Raw genomic sequence first — 15790 nt, 5'->3', positions numbered from 1 at the left:
AAGCACCAGTTCTTAAAATAGCTCTTGGTCCTTCTGAGAAGTTCTGGCTGCACAGWGTTAACTTTGGAACCACACTTCTGCTATAAATTTCGGTTGTGTGGGTTTTGCCTTTTATTTTATTTTTTCTTTCCCCTGCATGAAAGCCTCTCCAGATGTTTTACAGTTGTTGCTTGAGAAGGCGCTGGGAGTGTGGGCTCCGAGCGACTGCTCCGTGTGACCCTGTGCTCCGTGTGACCCTGTGCTCCGTGTGACCCTCTGCTGTGTGACAGTCTCGGCCACGGGCACCTCTGGCCACCCAACTGTGCTCGACACGTAGCCAGCAAGCCGGGTATCTGATATGGATAATATGTTGTTACTCTGTAAGTTGGTCTCAATTCCTGCTCTCCAACTTTGCTTCTCCAAACACTCCCAGAAAACCCAGTCCCTGCAGGCTTTTCTAGCAGGCCGCGTTGACCGTTTCTGAGGCTTTTCAGCCCACTTTGCGGACGTGCGGTGCCGTGCCCTGGGTGCACATCCCCTCGTGCAGCCAAGGGCGCTCTGAGCCTCCCTGCAGCAGCAGGACACRCACAGCCCCATGCGCACGATGGCCCTTTGGAGAAGTCCTCCGAAACGGGGTGGTTTCCCCTCCGCTGTTGGGAAGATGGGTGCTGTCACGTTGGCGCTTGTCCTTCCCGAGCAGCGGCTCGGACCATTTCTCCAATTTGGCACTAACTTCTGCTGGGGGCAGCCGCTGCCTTCCACGCTGGGCCCTCTGCGAACTGAACAAGGGCATTTTCTAAAGCTTTGTGCACATCACAGGTACTCTTAAACGACACAGACATATCAGATCCACATCACAGTTCTGCGTAAAGCTTGAAACTTATTTCCAACCCTTGGTCAAATTGTTCTGTAAACTCCAGTTTCCAGCCCTCCTCTGTCGTTTCCACCTAGGCATTAGGACCAGGATTGTTTGTGAGGATYCCTGTAAAGCAGCATTGAAGCCTCATTTTAGACTTTAGACTAAAAGTCTAAAAAACCTCACTAAAACTCACAGGTCTGTCCTCAAGGACTGCGTTCACCAGCAGGAGGAAAGTGCTGAAGTGTGGGGTGATGCCTTCCTGACAAATCCATGTTGGTTCTAACTCTTTTTTTTTACTTTTCCTTTTGTTCTTTTTTCATTTTTTTACTTTCCTTTTGGTCTTCATGAGTACTTCAGGTTATTTTCCCTTAATAGGAAACTGTAGTTAGGCTGATGTGCTTCTAGCTCTGCCGTTCTTCCTTTCCCGTTTTTGAAGACTAGATTTTCCATTTTCTAGACTTCCTTGCCGGTGCTGTTTGTGCGTGGGTTCCSTCTGTTGATCACTGTGCCTATGTGTCTGTGCTGTGTTTTTTCTAGCACTTGTTAGTGCAAATAAAGCCTCTTAGGTGGCTCAGGGGTTGTTTACACTGGCGCTCGGAGGGCTCAGGATTGATAAAGCGACACTGAGCCTCTCACCTGAAGGTCACCGGCTYGAATCCAGCCAAAGATGGCTTGAAGTGACTCATTTCCACTTTCCAGAGGCTTGTGTTATGTATAAAATCTGCTGGTGACTAGACCACGCATTACAAAATAAAAGCATTGCAGCACCAACGAAAGATACGGTCATTGGAAATCTCGGCAGCAAAAGCAATAGTGGGATGAGCAAGGGAAGAAGCAGTCGAATGCTATTTGAGTGCCTTTTGGAGTTGTATCCGGGATTCCCTCACGGGTGGCCTTTCACCAGCCTTGTCTTCTCCTCGTGGTGGCTGATGCTTTCAGAGGCAGCAATATGAGCACAGCAAAGTGAGCAGCTCGAAGTGAGATGCTGCTGTGTTCCATCTGGACCCGTGTGGTGCCCAGCGCTTGCCAAAGGGAGCCCTTGCTGCTGGGTGTTGTGATGCATCGCTTTAAAGTTAACGTGGTGAATCTGGTAAGAGGCTCCGCCAAGTTTGGGCAAGTTAGGAATGACGTTGGGCAATCCCAGGTTCGGTCAAATCATGGGATAAGGGTCACAGTGTTTGAATCACATAATTACGTTATAGATCCTACTAGGGCAAAGAGGGATATTTCTGCAGGACACAGCTGTGGCTCTGGTAGTTGTGGTGGCTTTTGGTGACAAAGGACTTGWCTTAGATATTAGCAGGAGAAACATACCACAAAATGTTTGCAGTGTCCTCACTTTGTGTTTGCTTTCCTTTTAAGATTAGAGAGGTGAAGGGTGTGAGGAGAGGAAAATCCACCCAGACCCACCAGTCACCAGTGTGTGACCTCTTCCTGCATTTACCAGCTTGTCAAAAATATGCTTTAAAACAAGGGGAAAGCATCTGCATTTACTATTCCCTGGCAATGTGGACAAAGACTCTCTCGTTGTCATGCAGCTGAAATTGTTCCTGTAATGTCACAGCACTCCGGGCATCGACTGGTTAACGCTCTTTGTTTTCATCTCTTGCCACGCAGTGTATTTGCTGCAATCTTTTGTGCAGAAAGGAGGACGTTCTCAAACCACCAGCCAGTACTTATTTCCCTTCCCTCCCTTCTCTTCCCTCCACTGCTTCCCTTCAAACCCCACCAAATTATCTCTCTGAATGATTTATAAAAACTGCATGTAGATTGCAGGCTGCACAGCGGAGGATACAGAGCCCATGTTGGCTCTGTAGTCTATTTATAAGGAATTCCCTATATAAATATAAGAATTTATTTCTAAAAGCATAATAAAATTAATGGAAACAATCTGGGGGAAAACGCTGGAATTTTCTTACATATGCTGCAAGCATCTTTATCAGCCAAAGGCATTTCTTTCTGAAGCAGAATCCAAAACAAGGCAGAGAGACGGTGCTGAACAGATAGTTTGCTCCAGACCCAACCCATCCTCTTCCCCCCTCCTAATATTTTCATTGCAGTGAGTAAGAAATACGGCTCTGCCAGCCTGCCTATTGAACTGTCTGCTGCAGCTTAACTGCAGCAAGGAAGCAGTAATCCTATTGTGCTCCTCCAGCAGTCTCCTGGGAAGCAGAAGGCATTGAAATTACTGAGCTGTTGTCCTCTCCCCTCCTCACCTGTCTTTGCAGCTGTAAATATAGTGTCTGCCCGTAAATAACAGTTTGCTGCACCTTTAAGCACGTTCCCTAACAAGAGGCGGTGATTTACCGAGGTGATAAGCTGTAACTAATACTAGGGTATCATAATAGGTAAATAGATTAGCACCGTGCTCCTCTGTATTTTGCTTTGCAGGGCGCCCGCGGGCTCGTGCGCGCCGAGATGCTGACAGCAGCACTTGCAGAGCTGCTGAGGTAGACGAGGCAGCTGCTGCAGGCAGCTGAAACACGGCGGTGCATCCATGAGCCCCACGGATGTGCCCCCTTTTCCTCTCCTTCCCTGGSTTGCAATGGGCTCTGCGCAGGGCTCGGTACCCGGGCTGTGCGCCGCTGCCCGCCATGTAGGTGCAGGTGCACTGGGAGCCTGTGGTCGGGATGCAAGAGGCCGAGCGTCCACCCGGGCTTTATCCATGGATTTTCCCCATCTCGGGCTCATTGTTTTCCTGCCTTCTGAGGAGCCTGGTGTTTCCTGCAGGCAGTTGGTTTTAATTAGCCAAGCACTGCTGCTCGGCCCCGCGTTAATGCCTTAACCCGCTCGGTGCAAGCGCCGAGCGCTGTGCGGGGCGGCCGGCGGTGCCGGGGCTGCCCCCGCCGCTCCCGCTGGGATTCACGGATACACAGAGCTCGGATCAAACGCGCCGCAGCCCATTCCGTGGAAATCTTTCCTTTTTTTTCTTATCCCGTATAACAGTTTTTCAGCACAAAAGGACCCTAACAGGAAATGAACAATATCAGGGATGTTGCCAATTCGAATAATTGTGCCGCAAATCTTGTGATATTTGGCAACTTCTTAAAGACCTGGCTCCTAGAGGCAAGGGATTAAATAACAATTGCTTCCTTTCTCTTTCAAGCAAAGCTCAGCTCTGTGGTTGCACAGAAATGCTTGAAATGTGACTCAAGCTGAAGGAAAAGACATTCTGGGCCTTGCCTGCTGCCCCCAGCGTATGCGCTGTCAGGTTGCTTTATGATTTTTAAATGAAAGTGTTTAAAACTGTAGGAGACATCCAGAAGGTCGCCAGGTGTGGGCAGCCCTGTGTGTGTGTGAGCGGGTTTAAGGAGAAGCKGGAACGAGGAGCACGTTGTGCGCTCGGAGCGAACGGGCCGGGCGGCAGGAAGCCGCGCACCTCCGCACGGATATTCTCTCACTTCCTCTGGAAACCCCTTTGGCTCCTCATGATAGAAATTTCTCCTATTTATACTCTTCTGTTTTTCTCTGTTCCATAAACGCAAAGGCCGCAGCTGCTCGCTTCGCTGTTGGTTGCTTTAACGTAGTCGTCGTTAGCAAATCGGTATCGATCGATTCCCATAAAAATACATCAATGTTTAAAGGAAAATGCAATCCCATTAAGAAGGGTGCAGGTTTTGCAAATGGAGAAAAGTAGGTCAGCTGCTGCACCAACCCACCCCGAGCGTGTCCCTGGAAGCCAAATAGACGTGTGAACACACTGAAGCTGTCAGCGCCTCGCTGGCTTGCCGTTGTTGTGCACCCTCGGCATGGGCTGGCAAGGATGCAGCAGGGTGCCAGCCGGGTGCATCACCCCCCGAGGCTGCGTTTTGCACTGGGGGACAGGGTGCAGCTCGAAGGCGTTTCAGTCCCCGCGTTGCGAGCTGCCCTGGCGCTGCGCTGAGGGCACCGCGGCAGCCGAGCACRGTGCCGCCCGAGCCCGGAGCTGCCAGGGGCTGCGCGAGACGGGCGGCGCGGAGGGCCCATCTGCAGGGCCCGTGCTCCTGGCCTGCGTGGAGGGGGGTGCAGGGGCGGCAAAGCAGCTGCTTGGCTGTGCTGCGAGGGGGAGACTGACTGTTGGCACCATCTGTAGCTGTCCTTTGTGCTTGCTGCTTTGTCTGTTCATTATAGCATGGCACGGAATTTCTCGTGCTTTGGGTGTAAATGAGTTGAGATGGGCCTAATACCGTCAGCATAAAAAGCAGTAACTAAGTGCACTAAAGATGAATAGCGTAATCTGTAAATTCATTTTCAGTTTGTTTCATCTGACTTGAATAGCACAGGAAGCCGTGTTCTGCAGCCCCAGCTGTGCCAGATGTGTGCGGGGGTGCTCAGCCCCCGAGCGGGCGAGCGGGGCCGGGGGAGGTGGATGGGGCGAGGGGATGGACGGATGGATGGATGGATGGATAGAGGGATGGAGGGATGGACGGACGGACGGAGGGATGGATGGATGGATGGATGGATTGATGGATGGATGGATGGATGGATGTTGCTCACTCCAGCCTCGGAAGGGCCGGGGACAAGCGGTGCAGCACGAGCTGGCTGCACACTCGCTGTTTGCACTCCCTGCACAAGCAGCACTGTGGCGAGGGAGCGATGGGAGCAACGGGAGCGATGGGAGCGATGGTTACACCGGGTGCCCGCGTCGGAACGTCCCAGGGGAGGAGAGGCTAAACCTCTCCGTAATGAGCGCTCTGACAGGGAGGCGTCAATCTGTTATGTTGTAACCTGCGGTCTCTTCCTGGAAACATGAGTGCTGTGCAGGTAACCTGCAGGTTGTAACTGCCCCCTTACCGCGAGGGCCTCTCTGTTCTTGAGCAGTTTATGTCTCGCCTCCATAAGCGTGCGTTAGGCAGRACGGTAACTCAGCAGTATCTGTTCCTCCCGGCACCTCTCCGGGCTGTGTTGTCTCCCCGGCCTGCCCCTGTGCCGGGCCTTGTGCTGCGTCCCCTTGCAGCCGGCCTGGCCTCTGTTGGCGGGCTCGTGTCCTCAGGCCCGTCGGGCTGTTGCTTTTGCTCTTGTTGCTCCCGCGGAGCCGCTCCCGCCCGTCGGGCTGTTGCTTTTGCTCTTGTTGCTCCCGCGGAGCCGCTCCCTGCTCCGCATCCCTGCCCAGAGGGCCTGTTCCCACGCGGCGCCGCGGGCCTGGCCAGGGCTCTCCGTGCGCGGAGCCCTCCGCGGCGGCAGGGCCGGCGCCCTGGCACCCATGTGCCCAAGAAAAGGTGGGTGTAACTTGATCAAATGCTTCTTGACGGGTTCTTCGGCTAATAGAGAAGCGGCTCAGCCTGACACTCCTTGCCGGAGCGTTTCGCAGAGCTCCGGGGCCTCTCTGCAGCCTCCGAGGGGGGCTGGCAATTTCACTGGCCGTATTTAGCTCCGTAAAGAAGCACTGCCCCCTTTTTCTTATGGCAGAGCACTAAAATGCTTCCCTAAACACCACTCTTGCCCTTCCATCTGATAAATGCAATAAAATCACTACATCTCCTTTGCCCAAATGTGTGATTAATTCACAAGAATGCTCTGGGCTTTGAGTATTTTTCTTGTGTCGCCATTAAGCGTCTGAAAAATTCCAGTTGCTGCTTCCAATACTGAAAAAAAAATCATATTTATGAGTGTTCTTACTTTTTTTTTTTTTTTTAAACTGTGATGTCTTTGCAATTAGTCCCTTTGGAAATTGTTCTAATAATTACCTGTTAAGAGGTACCTTTGAGTATCACCTGGAAATAGAAGGTGGTGTAGCCAGAAATGATGCTTTGTTACTGCTTATGATTATGGGATTATGGAAAAACAAATGTTGAAGATAACGGTCCTGATTTTAGAGAGTTCTGTGATTGTCTTGTTCCAACTGGCAAAGCCTAAGATGACATTTTAGAACTTTCCTACGTTAAACCAGTCTGGCAGTTTGCTTTTGGAGTGGTCTCCTGGTTCTTGCCTTCTAACACAGCCTGATTTGCTTTGGATCCCAGCACCTCCTGASGGCGCTTGCTGAAAGAATTAGATACGAAGCTTTTCACTGTTAGGAGCTTTCTGTAAAACGTACTTGAAAGGAGGAGAAACCCCAAGCACTTGGGCTTGCAAACGCAGCACAGCACTTGGCAATTACCCTCTGCTGTTTTGTGGGGAAGGGATTCCCCATGTTTTCCAGGGAAAATGAACCCTCTCRTGTCCTCAGAGGGAGCTGCGGGCTGTTGGTTTCCCTGGGAAATGTGCCCGCTGGAGCTGCTAAGCAGGGATTTCTGTCAGCACAGACGTGCCCTCACTGACCACAAGGTTGGTCACCTAATGGAAAGGCACATTTAGGGGTTATGCTGGTTCAAATACAGATTTAAGTGCCTAGCCTTATATGTGTACCTTTGGGTGGTCATGTTATCTTGCTTGCRTGTTCAGGACTGGCAACTAATGGTAGTTTTGGAAATGTATTTCAGCACATGGGTTTCTTATGCTTTCTCCAATTAAGCAATGGCACAAAATAGCTAGACCAAAAAGAAATCTTCTTGTTCTGTGTTCCCTTTCCCGAACGGTGTTTTCTGTATGGTTTTGTTCTGTTTCTGTCAGTATGAAAGGAGTTCTTCTGCATCTTTGGTGACTCATAGCAGCAATCCCATGGCCTGTCCCTCGCCCATTCTCCCTCTCTGCCGCTCAGCTCGGAGGAGCCCTCGCGCCTCTCTGGGCTGCGCAGAGTTTGTAACTTGTGTAAAAACATTATAATGATAGTGTAGGGCAATTACAGCCTTGGATAATGGCTAAAGGATAATGGCTAAAGGATAATGACGCGGGTGGTGGCTCGTGGATGGGCTCTTCGCTCCTGGGGTCAGCGTGTTCGCCAGCTCGGTGCCTCTCGGTGTTGCTGTAGCTCATGTCTGCGCTCGCCTGTGCGCTCACTGTCGCTTTCTCCCCTTGCACAGCGCTGCTCTCGTCGTGGTGTGAAGAGCTGGGACGGCTCCTGCTGCTCCGCCACCAGAAAAGCCGGCAGAACGATCCTCCCGGGAAGCTTCCCATGCAACCCCCCATGAACTCTATGAGCTCCATGAAACCCACCCTCTCTCATAGGTGAGTCGCAGCCTGCCTACACGTGGGCGACCTGACGGATCTGTTGACACACTTATGGCCACTGAGAGAGGTGGCTGCACCATTTGGCACACAGAACAGCACTGTAGGTAACAGGGGATCTTTAATTGCAGGGACTGCTAAATGAGTTTGTTTTCTGTCTTTGCTGTTACCCAGTGCATAGGGAAAAGGCACATCCATCTCCAAATGTGTGCTAGGATCTAGCAGACTCSCCTTCCAAACTGCAGGCTGTGCCCTAAGCAGGCTGTCCTACAACAGGTCTCTCACCAGGCATTTTCCTACTGTTCATTTAAGTGACTTTTCTTGAGGTTGAAGGCGTTTCACTGATGTTCTGTTTTGTAAGTTGCATTAGAAATGCTGTGCTAGAGCAAAGCAGTTGCATGCTGGACACAGCCACAAACAGCCTATGCCTTCTCTGTCAGGTGAGGGTCACAAAGCAGTTACGTTTCTTGGGATAAAAAGGCATGAAAGGACCCTGAGAAGAAACTAAGTAGAAATGAAGCCTGTGATTACCTCTTTGCATGTGGAAACAGAGTTGTATGCCTGCCTAGGTCAAGGCAGAAGCTGGAGAGTAGGTACAGTCAGGGTCAGACATTAATGTCATGCTTTTCTGGAAGTGGTTTTCAAGTTTTACGTTGCTTCAATGTCACATTAAAATTCACAATAATATAAATTGTTTCTTAGGCAAAATGTTATACTACTAACTACTACTGTTAGTAAAGGATTTATAACACCTTGATGGTGAGGCTAACTGTTCGTTTAGATTCCCTGTACCTAGATGTGATGATAAAACCCTGAATGAGTGATGACAGTACCCTCTGAGTGCTCACATTAGAGTGGAGTTTAAGGATTTGACTCATCTATGGAGCAGTACATTTGGATCTGGCAATTCAGTTCTTGAAAACACTTTCTCTTCCCTCCTTCCCACCTGTATATTTGTTCTATTTATAGGAAAATCGTGGGACCTCAATGCCTTTTATTAYAGTCCTTGAGAAGAAAATCATTTTCTCACACGACTAACCTAACGGGCTTTTTCGAGTACCTGCATTGCCTATTTTTATAGTTGCTTATGCCATGGTCGGGTATAAACATGCTTGGTAAAAATGAGAAAACCTTTCCCGAAGAAGATGCTGGAAGTCAGTCCCAAGTTAGTGCTGTTCCCTGTGAGCTCCCCTGCTAGCAGGGTTACTTCTGTGGCATTGCTCCTTACCTGCAGGAGCTGCCGGAGCATCCCGGGGGTTTGGAGCACTTGCTGAGTATGGAGCTGCTGCCTCATCTGTAATTTGGGCCCTGCCTGGACTGCTTCAGGTGCTCTCGGGTGGTACATGGCAATGAGACACCTTGTCGCACTCTGGCTTTTTTCCAGCTGTGTTCACAGATGTTTTTCAGTGGTCCTGTAAGGCAGCAGAGAAGTACAGGGTGAGAAAGAACTGGTTTTTTTTTTTTTCTGTTTGTTTGAATAAAATAGAAGATGAAAAGCTATTAAGTATAATCCCAGTGATAACGCTGTTTATGAGGCAATGTTTGTATCTGCATTAGATTATGCTTGGGTCAAAAGCTTCTTTTTAAAAATTCCCAGCATCTCAAAGCTTCTGTCTACAAGGCTTTTGTATGAATCCAAACCAGAAAAAAAATGTTGTATATTTTCTATATGATGTTAAGGTTTCCAGCTGCTTTCTCACAGCATTGTATGTGTGATTTAGAAGAGAGCATACACAGGTGCCTTATGTAGATTGACATGGGGAATATCTGATATATCCCTGTTGCTAAATATTACTGGATGAGAAAAACACTTCCTCTGTAGCCAGACTGTCTTGAAGTACTCAAGACAGGGATTTTTCTGCTGTTGCTTTTAAATGAAATTACCATGAMCTTAGTTATGGACTAGAATCTCATTGTATTGGACACTACAGCAACACAGCTGTATCGTGTCAAAGTTGGCACTTGTCTCAGCTAGGTATAATAAATTCTGACTGAAGAATGTATCACAATAAGGTGAATCTAGGAATTCAGATGTAAAACACAATAGACACATACATTAGAAGGATTTTTTTTTTTTTTGTATTTTGAAAAAGTGAATTGAGTCGAGGAAAAAACTGAAGTAGATGAACGAGGGCTCTGACAGTGATGCTGTTGGTCAAACATTCTTGTGGAGAGCAGAATATATGGCTTATAGGGATTTGCACTCGCACRCAAATCACTTGCAGAATTAGAAACTGTCTGGTCCTAATTTGTTTCTTTATTTCAGTGTTTTTCATTAACAATAGATGATCAAGTGTTAAATCAGTGTGTAGGTTGCATATACTGCACAGAATCCAGTGAAATCCCCCTGGATGGAAGGAGAAGATGCTRTTCCCTGTGTCCAGAGGCCGGATGGGTAGTTGGGCTGTGAACTCCTTGGCACAGACGCCGTGTCTGGCTGGGGCAGCTGTGCTGTGGGAACACTGGGGTCTCAAAGAGCAGCTCCTTGCTGGTAAAGCCAGTGCAGTGTAGGAATAGTTAGCTCAAAACGAAGGTGAGATTCATTCATTTTTTAGACCCCTTTTACAGATGCATATGATAACCTTTATTCCTGTGTTGAGGACCAATATGAGACCTATCCACCTCCTAAATCCCATATAGCATCTAATTTAAGTCCTACTTAAAGGATTTGCAGGGGACTTAAGGAGAGCCTGTAGTCTTTGGGCTGGCCTTCTGCAGAGGGATGGAATTTCATGCTTTCAGACTCATAGGGAATAGTCTAACTTCTTTGTCTTATCTTCTCAAATCTGTCTTAATGTCTGTAATAGCAGATAATACTCAAGGGGGTTGACATTTACTTAATATTTATAAGGTACTTTAAGGTGTCTGGCAAACAGTGTTACAGAAGTACAAATTATTGTCATTTTAATGCCTTTTTTACTTCGATCAAGTCCCCACTTGGCACTTTATTGCATTGCATGGTGAATCTTGTTGCATGTGAATCCGAAGGAATCTTGTTTCAAAGGGGACCAGGTCTTGTCAAACTCGATGAGAATTGCACCCCAATTGAGTTTAAGATGGATCAGACCTACCCAAATGCTAGGAGGCTTCTCATCACTTGAGTTTATAATAATAATGCTTGCTTTGTCAATGTGGACACGGGAAAATGCACAGCTGTTTGCTGTAGCCTGGTGTGTTTTCACGAGCACTCTTTGAGTGCATGTTATCTTCTCTCTACTAAAACGTTGGTCTACCACATTAATGAGTTAATTGGCAGCTGTCTTGCAGCTAGTGACTGAATAATGTTCRTGTCTGCATAGGGCAGTCAAGATTGGTTAAAGCGCAAAGATAAAGTTGCTGTAATACAAATCACGTTGTGTTAGAGGTTTTAATAAACAGAAGATCAAATTAACTAGTAATATAATAGTATTTTGTTGTTGTTATTGTTTTATGTTCAGATAATTGCTATAAATACCAGTATTGGTTAGAYTTGCTTTACAAGAGTGCCTGTTGTTAGTGTTGGCCTTGTCCCCTACTTTCCAATTTAAACCTCTTTAACAGCTGAGTATAGAGTATTGGTAGGAGCTCCTGGAAGAGAATTACAGTTCCTGCGTCTGTATTTTTACTGGATGCTTTGGACCCTCTCCTTGTGGTTTGTTACAAATGAAAAGTCATCCAGCTCTGACAGGCGAGTAGAAACTTTTTCAAAGTTTTTCGCTGCCTTTCCAGTTTTGCCATCACAGGCAGCTTTGTGTGGCAGCAAAGTCACTTTTAAAGTGCCTGGATTAGGGAAATGGTTAAAGGGAAAAGTCAGGTGCAGAGTCTCTTAGGAGGACAGGGAGCTGTGCATGTTCTGCACATCAGTCTGTGGATAGAGATCCTGTCGTGGCTTCACATGATGAACAGGAACAGTTGTTGCAGAAGAATCCAGCACTATCAAGGGGAAAATTAGATTATTTCTAAGTCTTTTCATCCTATTGTCTGTGAAATTATGAAATAAGTGTAATTAGGGACTGAACAAATGGTAAATCCTAATATAAGAGAATACACCCAGTAAAGCAACCTGTGTTACTCCAGATTTTGCAAGATTAGTCTCTTTTGTCTAGATTCTGTCTGCCCTTGAGAATCAAAACAAAATTCCTGAAAAAATAGCATTGCATGAAGGAAAACCAGCACAAAGCTTGTTCAGAAGAGTGTTAAGAAGGTCAGCTCCATAGGCTGTAAGCATAGTAAAGACAGAATTGCAGTTACTTGAGAATACTTCCCCGAGACTCTGTGTCCACCTTGCCCACTGCTAGTATTAGATTCAGTGTAGACTGCTATATGGGAAAGAACTGAGAGGAAAGCTTGAAAGAACGTGGGAGCCAACAGCTCCAAGATTGGTACTCTCTAATTGAAAATTGTGTGAAAACACTAAATTTTGTTAATTATACCTGGATCTCTTTAATGAAAAAACTTTGCATTTTATTTTAGGTGGGATGATTTTGTGCTAAACCCTTATGGCAAAAGGAGGGAGGGAGAGACATAAACTCCGAAAACAAAAATGAGCAGTTTAAAAATCTTCTAATATGTATTCTTTATGTGCTGTGTAAGGTTTAGGACAAGGATGATGTTTCTGTCATACCGTGTGTACAGCACCTTGCACACGTGTGAGAACAGGGCATCTGTACTGGTTACAGAGTCAGGGTTCCTCTGCAATACGCTGCTACTAGACTTCGTGTTGCTGTCTGGTACATGTAAGTGTTATATATGCTTAAGAGTGTTCTTTTTTCTCTCTAAGCTTTGTATATAATAGATCAAAAGTTCAGGGTTGATCTTTTTTTTTTTTTTTTTTTTTTTTTTTTTTTTTTTTTGGTTAAAAAGTATCAGCTGGTACTTTAAAAATCATGGTAAGGACCAGGCAAATATTATTTAAAGTGTGTTTTCTGACTGAAGCAAAATCTGACCTTCTCGTGCTTTGCCCTGTCTATAACAATTCTTAAAATACAGTAACTAGTGTTTTTGGAAAAGCAATTTTCACCCGAGTGTTYGGGGCGCATTAAGCAGCCGATTTGTCAAGGCGTCTAACTGATAGTGATTGACTGTTCAGCGATGATCGCGGTCCTATAACGCTGTTTCCATGAGGGCTGCCCTCAAACGCAGGTGATTTGTGCTGAGTCCTGCTTTTGCACCCCAGGGTGTCAGGAGGGCTCCGTCTGCCCCTTGTGCTCAGGGAAGCCACCAGCCACACRGGCCGTGGCATCGCCGTGCACAAGCACCCAGCTGTGGCCACGTCCCCGGTTTTACCGCTGTTGACTGTCGGCGCGATCGCCGTGTGGTGACACTGCGAGCTGCGCTTGAGCTCGGCTTTGATGCCCGGCTCGCTGGGGGGAGCGTGCGGGGCGAGGGCAGCAGCGGCAGGCGCGGGCAGCGGGGTGCTCTGATGGCTCCGGGGGGGAGGTTCAACTTTCCCTCCCACGCGTGCGAGGCTGCGGACGGGCAGGGACGCGGCGCCGCGCAGGCCCCCGCGCTCGCGCGTCTCCGCGGGGTGCGGGCACAAATGATGTCAAATGCATTTGTTCCTGGGGGTACATTCAATTTAGGGATAATTTGGCAACACGAACGCAGATGTGTTACGTTTTGGGTGGATTTTTCTGATTTCTGCCAGGGATCTTGTATTTTCTGCAGAGATACCTGTAACCAGTTCATTTAGATGAAAATACAGCAGCATTCCCCCCTAAGAAAACGATGCCAGAAGGGCCACGTTCCGGGTACGAGCCTGTGGCTTCCCGGTGCTCCGGGGGCTCCCGCGGTCGCGGTGGGCAGGAAGGGCGGCAGGCGCTACCCGGTGCCGGGAGGGCGAGCTCGGCTCCGCGGCGCCTCTCCAGCGGGGCAGCCCTGGGGAAGCGGCCCCGGGAGCGCGCGCCGGGGCAGCGTGGCAGCTCCGGATCCAGCTCCACACGTGGGGCGCCGTGTCCCGCTCCCCGCAGCGCCGGGGACTGCCCCGCCGCCCGCGCCGCGCCGCTGCCGGCCCGCGGAACAAAAGGAGTCGCTGGCTGCCATGATCTGCGGGTAGCGCGAGCGGCAGCGCGCGGCTCTGCGCGGCGGCGGGCGCTGGGCGCCGAGCAGGGGCCCCGGCGTGCCGGGGCGCGGGCGCCGTGATGGGGCCGAGCAGGAGGGCTGCGTGGCGCCGGGGGGAGAGCAGGAGCGGCGCCCGCATGCCGGCACACGTGAGCCGCCGCGGACACGGATGGAGCGGCGCCGTGCTGAGCGCTGCGGGGAGGACCGGCCCGCGCTGAGCGCCCGCCTGGGATAATCGCGCCGTTTGGGAGAAGGTAACAGGTGGCGTGTTAATGACAGGGCCGGTGCCGGCGGGTTTTTGTGGTGGTGGCGCGGGCTGTAGCAGCGCATTGCGTGGTCCCCGTGTGTGACAATAGAGCTGGGTGTGATGCTTTAATCTTCCTCCTTTGATCAGAGCGCTGCTGTAGTCCCGTGGTGTCACACGGCACTGGCCCCGCGGCGGAGGCGGCGGCCGGTGCCTTGGCAGCTCTGTCCGGCRCCGGCATCGCGGCGCTCGTCCCCTCCACATGGGCAGCACCAAGTTGCGCGGTGGCGGTGTCCTCGCATGTGTGTGTGGGCATGCGTGCACGCGCCACGGTCAGCGCGCCGTGCGCGGCGAGGGCGCTGGCAGGTTCGGGAGCGCCGCTGCTCATTGAGTCACGCGGCCGGACGCAGCTTGAGGCCGGGGCTGGTCCCGGTGCGTGTGTCCCGGTGTGCAGCGTGGCGCCGGGCGGGCACCTCGTGCCGGGTGAGCAGCTCAGAGCAGTCACACGAGCCGTGTGTGCGGCGGTGCTCCCTGTGCAGCGCCCACRTCCCGCGGCTCCCGCGCCTGGCCGGGCTCCCCGCGGCGCCTCCRAGGCTGCCGGCCCATGGAGGTGCCGGTGTCGCCTGCCGAGCCACGGGCCCGCTCTGCAGCGCCCGTTCCGCGCCAGGGGCTCTGCGCTGTGCGTGCTGCTCGGGTCACCCTTGGGAACGTGTGCTGGTGCCTGCAGAGGCTCGAGGCCATGGCCATAGCCGCCTGCTCCGTCAGRCCATCTGCTCCACCTGCAAGCCCGATGAGGTGCAGCCTTCCGTCACCTTGTGGGCGTTTTGTACACCCAGGACAGTTTCTGAATGCTTTTGGTTTCACAGACAGCTTTTGCTGTCTTTGCAGCCCAAACACCTTTCCTTCTCTTTACAAGAATGAAGAAATCCCTAACCACTCATCATCCGCCTCTTCAGTTTGTGTTGCTCATGGCCTGGCACGGACAATGTTCCGTACCAACATGCGGCTGGAGGTGGTTTTTCCTAGCCAGGAAGGGCTAGATGCAGGTGCTTGGTGCTTCTGGCGCGGGGCTGATGAGAGCTTTGCCATGTGTTGGAGACCATATTCCTCTGCTTGGAAAGACTGGAGGCACCTGACAGGCTGCAGAGATTTGGGGGCGTAATTTGGGAGGGTTGCATATTGTCACTGTAAGACACCAGTGTCTGGGCTCATGGCATTAAGAAGTGGATGGCAGTGAACATGTGTTTGCAGAACACTTGCAAAGWAGATCTTGTAACACGCACAGCTCCTAAATACACCTGGTGGTTGCAACAGGACCCTCTCTGATATATTATTTACTGAATTACTCAGTGGAGCCCCACTTTATGCCAATGGCCTTTCGACTTGTACAAATAGCACTAAATATAGGCATGTATTTGAGGAAGAGATGCACCACTTASGGCTTCTTCAGCCAAAAGTATTCAGCCAAGATTATTGCAGCTTATCTAAAGCCAGTATCAGTGTTTGTGGGTACTATACTACCCTTGCTTTTTCCCTCTCATCTTTAATATCTGCACCTGTACATAAAATCAGCTGTTAGTTTCCTTTGCAGGGGATGATATRCAGAGATAGTTGCTTGTTGTGTTAATATTTGTTGTCTTAAT

General features: G+C 49.9%; 1 protein-coding gene across 1 annotated transcript in view; it reads left to right on the top strand.

Annotated features, from left to right (window-relative positions):
- Positions 1 to 15790, top strand: part of ZMIZ1 (zinc finger MIZ-type containing 1) — a 216135-nt gene that overhangs the window by 163636 nt on the left and 36709 nt on the right. The window contains exon 6 of the mRNA XM_026036589.1: positions 7720 to 7864. Coding sequence (XP_025892374.1) covers positions 7720 to 7864 — 145 coding nt within the window. The remainder of the gene's footprint in view (positions 1 to 7719; positions 7865 to 15790) is intronic.

Source organism: Nothoprocta perdicaria, unplaced genomic scaffold, assembly GCF_003342845.1.
Source record: "Nothoprocta perdicaria isolate Ctin4 unplaced genomic scaffold, notPer1 scaffold_180, whole genome shotgun sequence".
In the NCBI taxonomy this organism is placed as follows: Eukaryota; Metazoa; Chordata; class Aves; order Tinamiformes; family Tinamidae; genus Nothoprocta; species Nothoprocta perdicaria.
Note: the sequence above shows the minus strand (reverse complement) of the source record. Positions and strands in the feature narration are given on the sequence as shown.